Source organism: Antrostomus carolinensis, unplaced genomic scaffold (assembly GCF_000700745.2).
Source record: "Antrostomus carolinensis isolate BGI_N321 unplaced genomic scaffold, ASM70074v2 scaffold54817, whole genome shotgun sequence".
Lineage (NCBI taxonomy): Eukaryota > Metazoa > Chordata > Aves > Caprimulgiformes > Caprimulgidae > Antrostomus > Antrostomus carolinensis.
In genome coordinates this window covers 23,672-32,195 of record NW_010329164.1, presented here as the reverse complement: position 1 = coordinate 32,195, position 8,524 = coordinate 23,672, and the positions used below count along the sequence as shown (strand labels likewise).

At 37.0% G+C, this 8,524-nt stretch overlaps 1 protein-coding gene across 1 annotated transcript in view; it reads left to right on the top strand.

Annotated features, from left to right (window-relative positions):
* Positions 1–1,442: 1,442 nt before the first annotated feature.
* The window catches only part of MTM1 (myotubularin 1), a 28,138-nt gene continuing 21,056 nt past the window's right edge, over positions 1,443–8,524 (top strand). Inside the window, exons 1-5 of the mRNA XM_010172433.1 lie at positions 1,443–1,509; positions 2,306–2,378; positions 3,913–4,007; positions 5,021–5,131; positions 6,068–6,169. Coding sequence (XP_010170735.1) covers positions 1,447–1,509; positions 2,306–2,378; positions 3,913–4,007; positions 5,021–5,131; positions 6,068–6,169 — 444 coding nt within the window. The 5' untranslated portion in view covers positions 1,443–1,446. The remainder of the gene's footprint in view (positions 1,510–2,305; positions 2,379–3,912; positions 4,008–5,020; positions 5,132–6,067; positions 6,170–8,524) is intronic.

Sequence of the window (8,524 nt, the reverse complement as noted above, 5' to 3'; positions counted from 1 at the left end):
CTTTTTTTCTCCTCCCTGTAGGGTTATGATTGTTCTAGTAACAAGCTGTATTGCTGAATATTACAGCTTTAAACACAATGTCAGGTGTCCTATGTTTTCTTTATGAGATGTGGAAGACTTGGGCACTGTGAGGAGGTAACAAACCTGTAGAACTTCATGTTGTGGTTTTCCCCCTTCTTGCCCAGACACATTCCTCTTCTTTTACAGTAACTTAAAAGCATTTTGGATCTTGCAGGTTAATCTATTGCTATCCCTGGTGTAGGACTGTCGCAGTGTCACTGTGAGCCCACTGTTGTGTAGGAGCAGGGGCTGATTTGTCAGGGTACAGAGACATCTCTGCAAACTTTTTTCAGTGTTGAGAGAGGAGAGAAAGTGCTTATTTAAATCTACAATGTTTCATTTTTGGAATAGAAACAAAGATTGTGTGGTCTGTAATCATCTCCCACCTGCCCCAAAACAAAAACTCTTCAAGATTGTTCACAGAAATGTAAATTAAAGCTGCACCAACCATGAGACAAGTGAGTGTAAACAAGCCCTAGAAAAGTGACTTTTAAAAGATGTGGCAACCCTGAATAGATGCGATGTTAGATCGGCTTGAAGGGCATGTGACTAGTAAAAGGGAAGTATAAATTGGTAGGAAGTTACTGGTCAGAGTAACTCCAAGTATGAGCATTTTCCCAGTGTTTGTTCTAGAGATCCCTGGTGCAATGTCAGGAAATTATGAAGAAGATGAATCCTTTATCATGCAATTCTGTCTTCAATCAATACCATTAAAAAAAAAAAAAAAGCTTTTCCTTTAAACATATCAAGGCTGTTCAGAGCAGGAGGCTGGATGCTCCCCCTCCTGGTGTGCTCACTGAAGCTCCACTGCAGGAAATGGGGAATTGTTTTTTAAATGTAGAAGTACTGTGGAACTCCTGCTTTTTCCTTCCCTACTTTGTTGTTTGTTTTTTTAATTTCTTGAAACACTTGAGTGTATTGACATGCTTGTGATTTTAAGAGCTGTGCAATAATTTTATAGCTTTATAGCTTGTTCCTGTTTTCCTAAATGAAGACTCTTCATACAAATGCTCCAAGTAGGTTGCATTTCATAGTAAGTGTATCCTGTCACTTAAAACAATAATCTAATATCTGTTGATTGAAATAATAATAGTATTCAAACAACTGAATTGCAAAATACAGCTTGAGTCAGAATATTTCTTATAATAAGAACCAATCGTGGAGCTAGTAATGAATTTCTTCGTAGATTTGGATGCTTTTAAATAGTGACCTTCAATTACAAGGCATTGTGTAATTTTTTAAATTAATAGTAACTTGCAAAACCTCCTCAGAAGCTCTTGATGTCTACCTGTGGGCCTCTAAAGTCTAAAATATCTCCTGTAAATAGTATGTAGTCCAGGAGGAAGCTTAAGTCTCCAATTTGTGCTTTCTCACCAGATACTCGGTATGGCCTCATCATCAACACCTAAATATAATTCAAACTCCCTGGAGAGTTTCTCAAGTAAAAGGGTGAGTGTAACTTTTTTAATGGTTTTTACGTCAGAGGTCCCAGAGATCATTATCTTCCATCTTTGGAGAAAAAAATTATGGTTTGAATGGCTTTTTTTTCTTGAATGTGTATACTTGTTTTTATTGCTGGAATTCTCATGCAGTTAACTGAGTTGATTTAAACATCTTTCAGAGTGGATGGGCAAAATATTCTCTGTGTCACAAGTTATGACAGTCTCCTTAAAATACTTAGTCTTATCCTTGCTTTCTACATCAAAACATTCAGTGGCATTCTTGAAAAATTTTGGCACTTTGATGCAAGGAAATGGAAACTAAGGTTTTATTTAGCTTTTTAAACATTTCTTCAAAAACAAAGATTATCTTCTATTAATCATTCTTAAAAACTACTGAACGTGGGAAAGTCACAGATGACTAGTTTGTGTGTTATAGTTGTGAGTGTGGTGCTTAAGTGATTTCAGTGGATTTGTTCTTCAGAGCCCAGCATACTTGGAAAATAAAATGCACAAAATTTTCAGAGAACCTATGGTATAGAAATTTAATTCCAGTTTAATGCAAGTATAGCAAACTATTCTTTTAGAAGGAGAAAGACTGAAACATGCTTATGTTTTGGATCTGTTCAAGCTTTAAATGTTTAATAGTTGCAGTTTAGGAGAGTGGTATGTGTTCCTGTTTTGGTTCAGTCTGCCAATTTCTACTGTGGAAAAACCTGTTCTTTCCCATGCAGAAATTACCTTTATGATTTTTTTTAATCTGGAACTTGAAGGAATTGTAAATAGATGTTCTTGTCTTTCTTTAGACTCTAAAAGATGGAACTAACTGGGAACAAAATGAAGAAATACCTCGTCTGCCAGGAGAGACTCGAGTTACAGGTATGAAGCTGTATAGCTGCCTAATGCAGTGTATGTTTAGGAGTCTGGCATATACGTGTATCTTACTGGACTGTGTCATAATTTGGACTGGTTTGGGCTGGGGGCAGGAGTAAGTCATGCTAAAATGTCATTAATTTTTTTAATTGTGATAGGGACTTTTTATTGCTTATCACAAATAACTCTTCACGTTTTTAAAATCTTGATTTCCACACATGATAGACCCTCCAGTACAAAGAAATTGCAAGTCGTGTCAATAATTATATCTACAGACTAGCCCATGTCTAGTGACAAGAGCCCCTCCAAGCTTTCCAAAATCAAGAGAACTCTACGTAGCACGCGCTATATATTGATGTCTTGTATAGAGGCTTGGCACCTTAGCCCAAACTCTGACTACCCAAAGTACAATCCTGTGCTTCCTTGACACAACATGACTCACACGTAGCTGCTGTGCACTTGCTAACCTTTATATACAGTCATGTTGTAGCATAAGGAAGAGGAATATATTATGTGCAGTAGTTTCTTACTTGTTGGAAGCTCTTCTTGGAATGGAGCCTTCCACTCATGGAAAATTGTGTTGAGGTATCAGAATGCAGCTGAAAGTGCTCTGTCTTCTATTTGTTAAGCTTTTCCTTCCCCTTCCTGCCTGGGGATTTGTTAGATGAATTTGTAAACAAGATTGTCTGAGGTGAAACCAAAGTGGTAATTCAGAGGAAGTACTTATGTTTTTAATGAGGGAAGTTGTGGGGAAGGCATGAGGGAGAGAGTGTGGGACTAAGATGTGTGTTTTATACAATCCTTATGAAATTGTCTGTGCTTTGGGGCAGCACACTGGAAGGAAGGTTCTTGTTGTAGAAGGCAGATAAATAGACTGGGCTAAAGAAATGAGTGGACAGGGAGAAATAGGTTGTTTGTGGTGCTTCACTTAACTGAAGCAATGCTGTTAAGGGCTTAAATCTTTCTTTTTTGAGTAGTATGTGTTAGTACTCATTTTGTTACTGTCCTTGCTGAAACAGTGCTGATGGCCCTGCTGTATTTGATTACCTCAAATTGAAATGTAATGTTTCTCTTCAGGATGGTGAAGTTCCCTAAACACTCTACAACTTGGACTACATACTGTAATGCAGAATTGGTTACAGAGCACTGAAAGATGTAATGATATAAATAGAAGAATGTATTTCTTTCTGCGGTAGTGAGTAGACCAGTTCAGTAATCACAGAGAGGACTTAAATCTATTCACTGTTCTATGTGCTGCCCTCTCCTACGTAGTGCTGAGAGAGAGAAGAACACAAATGTAACTAGGGAAGGCTACTGAGATCTACTGATTTAATGTGGGCAAGTTTAGTATATGAAAATTTCACTTTTTCTTAATAACTCCAGTGGACAAAATTCAGTTTTACTACTTTCTTAATTCATTCATCTCGGAGTGGCTCCTATGAGTGCAACTGTCTTTATTTTGCTGCTTTTTAACTGATGCTGTCCTTAGTTATGATTTTTTTCTTTTCGCAATCTTAAAGAAATGCTGCATTTCTTACAGACAAGGATGTTATTTATATGTGTCCATTTAATGGCCCCGTTAAAGGAAGATTGTACATCACAAACTACAGGCTGTATCTAAGAAGTGTGGAAAATGTGAGTAATATGCCACAGTTGCTTCTGTGAGATGAGCTGGTTTTAAATCCCCTTCCCTTCAGCCCCTCTGCCTTTGATTTATTTCCTGGCCAATTCATTTGTTTTAGTTTTGACACACATATGCTTGTGGAATTGCATGGGAGGTGCTTTACTTGAAATGGCCTGTAATGTTTGTAATAACCATATCTTAATTGTGTGATGACTAAATAGTAATTGCCTTTGTGCCACTGAGAAATCCGTGTAAAAATGGAAGTTCTTTAAAGTTAAATGTGTTGTAAAAGTGTGATTTTTGCCTAGTAAAATTACAGTTTAATCACTGACACTGAACGAATAACCTTTATCTTTTATCTGTTGGAGCTTTTTTAATAGCTCTTCCCTTTACACTTACTCTGTGATAGATCAAGGGCAGCAACTAATGATATGTAATAGTTCTTAAAATGGTTATCAGTAAACCAAGATTTTGATTGTCCTAGCTGTTGGAAAAGAAAAATACTTTGATCAATAGAACCTCATGTGGGTGAGGCGAGTAGTAGAGTGTTCAGTAAGAAGCAACATGAAAGCAAAGAAAATGCACTTGCTACCTGTTTCACAATAATAAAAAAAAAAGGGGGCTTTAAGACTGTTGAACTGAGGTTTTTCTGGTTGCAGCTGACTCTACTAGTAATCTCTCTTTCATTTTGTTCTACTTTATTCTGTGTATCAGTAAAGCAGTTTGAGCAAGCAGAGACAACCAGAAATATGTAGTTAGAAAGCATCTTTTGGGGTGTTGTTGCCACTTTTGCTGCATACTGTATTAGGCATGAGGTATTTTTGTTGCATGTTAAACTGTATGATGTTCAGGTCTGTAGAGTGACTGTACAGACTTCATGACATGTTGGGAGGGGAGACTCAGTCAGATGCAGAAACACTTTTGCTTCCCATATATATTTACTGTCCACTTTCTATTCTAGAATGCATAAGAACATTTTGCTTGAGTCTTCCTTTCAGATTAATCCTTTAAACTTTCCTTGCAGGATCCAGTTGTGGTATTGAATGTTCCACTGGGTGTAATTTCAAGGATTGAAAAAATGGGAGGAGCTTCAAGCAGAGGAGAGAACTCTTATGGATTAGATATAACCTGTAAAGTAAGACTTTCCAATAATTCAATAGGAAATGAAATCTAGAGGTTCTTTTTCTCACTGCTTACCTATGTGTTTAAGAATTAAAAAAACACGTGTTGCTTACAGCTGAACTTAAAAAGAGCCTTTTGGAACTGGACAGAGAAATAACTCTTGTATAAAGAGCTATTTTAACTGTTCTCTCTGCATGTGAGGAGAGCTATTGGTCTTCCTTTCCGAATCACTAACTGACAAGAGCTTTTGCACAGTAGTCTTGTTTTAGGACATTATTCCTTATTTTATTTGTTGTAAAAGTATTTTTTCTAAATTTTCTCATAATTCTAAAATCTTTCAGTAACACCTCAAACAGGGGTTTTGTAAGAAGTAAAGACAGTGAAAAGCTTATGTAACAGATACCTCTTATTTCCTTAGTCTCACAAAAAAATTGTTGCCATGAAAAAATATGGTCATAGGGAAGTTCCTTCCTAGTGGATAATTGAGGATCCTTTATTTGACTCGTTAATGTAGTATGTATACACATTTGATTTAGTAGTTAATGTGCAGGTTGCTTATTTTTGATGTGAGTGATGAGAAAATAGCTAGGGACAATGTAGTCTAGACAGATTATTGGCAAATTCTCATTTTGAAAACACACAGTAACTCCCATCCAGCAAACATTGAATAGCCTGTGAGACTTCTTAGTGTATCAGACACAGTCATTTCTGATGGCTTTATGCCAAAGCAGCATTTGCACCACACAGAATGTGATACTGCTTTATTTGTAGAATTCTGACGCTCTCTTCTATGTTATGGGATAAGAAATAAAACTGAACGTTCACAATGACTTGAGGTGTGTTGCAAGCAGATTCTAAATCATGTTTAGTGTATAATATAGCACTTGTATGTCAGCTAAAAGTTATCTTACTAGTTTGGTTCTCTTAAAAGATAATGCCTCTGTTTTAGGATATGAGAAATTTACGGTTTGCATTAAAACAAGAAGGGCACAGTAGAAGAGATATATTTGAAGTCCTCACAAAATATGCTTTTCCCCAGTCACATAACTTGGTAAGTTATATTATTTATACTATTGAGTCATCTTAATGCAGAATTCTTGCAAAACTGTTCAACCTGCTAATGGACATCATGGCTGCTTAAAAAGAGCAACCACAGAATCTGGTGTCAGCATAAACTAAAGAGAATTAAATGTTTTTGTTTTGTACATTTAGAACAGTTACATCTGTGTCTTAGTAAAATTATGGATGCTATATGCTATACTTCAGGTAAACTACTGAGCACCTCTGATCCACACAGATTTAATTGCTTAGAGAATGCAAGCTGTCCTCCCTGATTAGGGCATATGGTAGTACGTGCCTTCCTTGTTTTCTTGAAAATGTCAAACTATTGGGCAGTCTTCAAGGCAATGATAAATATGGATCACTGAGAGTTTTACTTCAGGAAAAGAAGAGATGGTAAGACAACATTTCTTTAAGTGATGAAACCGATGCAAATATAACAGGCAGCTAATACAGTAATGAATTTACACAGATGTATTTCAGGTAAAAAAAAAAATTATGCAAGGAATGGAGTGACAGTGATGTTAACGAACCATTATATTTCATTTCTTTGAAATCTGCGTACTACACTTGGTGGATCTTTTTGACATCTCTTTAGTAAATCCTTTTTGTAAAATTCATTTTACATTTTATTGGGGTGCTTTCATTTAGGACAACTGTGCAAGAGTTCTCTTCACAAAATGTTCATTCTGCTATGAATTTTTAAGAACTTTTTTTTCAGAGAATTGTTGAGTATAGGAGACTGCAGCAAGAATCTTATTTCCTTCCCTGAAGATACGTGTCAATCAATGGGCTATACTCTAAACATTTAATTCTTTAAAATGTTTTTGTAGAAATTTTGCATTCTGTATGCAAACAGTCTGAGGAATGTGAAAGCATGAGGAAAAATAAATGATTTTGCTTAGAATATTTTGTAGTGTTGATAAATAGGTCTTAAGAAAAGAAACAGGTTTCTACATTTGGGTAGGTGTGAGGAGTTGTACTCGCATAGAAAACTATAGAAGTGAATATATCTCTAACCCTACTGCTGGCATTTCATGCATCTTATAATAGAGAATGGTTGGAAGCAAAACAGGATAGTTGGACTTCAGATGGGATTTTGAAAGGAGAATGGAAAAGGGAGAGAAAGCTAAATGTAGGAATGTGAAATTATAGAGAAGTTTAGGTCAAAAAGGGCTTCTGGACATCATCCGGTCCCGGCTTCCGTTGCACACAGGGCCTTAGATTAGGTTATCCAGGGCATGGTCAAGCCTAGTCTTGAATATTTTCTGTAAGGTAGGAAATGTCTCTGGGCAATCTCATCCAATATGTAATTGTTCTCATGGTGAATTGACTTTTTTTTTTTTCCTCACATTGAGGACCTGTGTGGATTTGCACATCATGAATGTGGACAAATTAAGTTGTAACTGACTTAGAGTCCCTTATGGGTTTTTTTATGGTGTCCAATTCAACTACAGGGTTTGAAATAACATGGTGATGAGGTGTGGACTTGTATTAGGTTTTGTCATCCAGAAAGACCTGGTGTTCCTGTCTAGTGGTGGTGGTGAGTAATGTATGGAGTAGTACACTTCCTGCTTTATTTGTTGCATCTGTTGAACGTAGAAACACTCATCATTGCATGGCCTGGCCCATTTTGATTGTAGCTTGCCAGTAAAAGTTGTGCTCAGTAACAGAAGGCTTGGTCAAGGCAGAGGTGATTTTGCGTTCAGATTCAGTAAAGAGCAAAACTTGGACAGATAGTGACAATATGGAGAGTGGCCGTGCTTTGTCTGTTAGGTGTGTCTGGAGCAGAGTATAACCATTAGAAATTATGATTACATTGGAGTAAAGGGAGCCTGTGTGATATCATGAAGTTACACCTGTCCTTATTTTCTAGTGTCATAATGTGGGTGAGCCCTTAACTTTAAAATGAGCTAAGCAAGTGTGTGATATTTTTGTTGTGCTTTCACTCTATTTCAGCAGGCAGTTTAAGCTGATCCTGCCAAAATGGGTGTTTCTGCCTGGTTGTTCATTCCTGCCTTGGTTTTCCCCACAGGAGTTTGAGGCTGTGTGATGAACCAGAGAGGGAACTGAAAGTGACTAAAGCTAAGCAAGGAGAAAAAAATAACAACTTTACCCTGAGTCATTTCCTCAGTCTTGTTATCCCAGTGTGAGGATGGGATCGGGGCATCTATGGGTGGGTTTGGATGATGAGGAATGATGGGATTGCCTCTTTTGGTGGCTGGTTTAGAACAAGGTTTCACTGTCTCAATATGACAGTATGTCTGAGCAGGCAGGAGACAATAGAGAGGGCTGTCCTCCTATTTTTAGCAGTGTTAAACTGGTAATTTTGCCCAGACCACTTTGT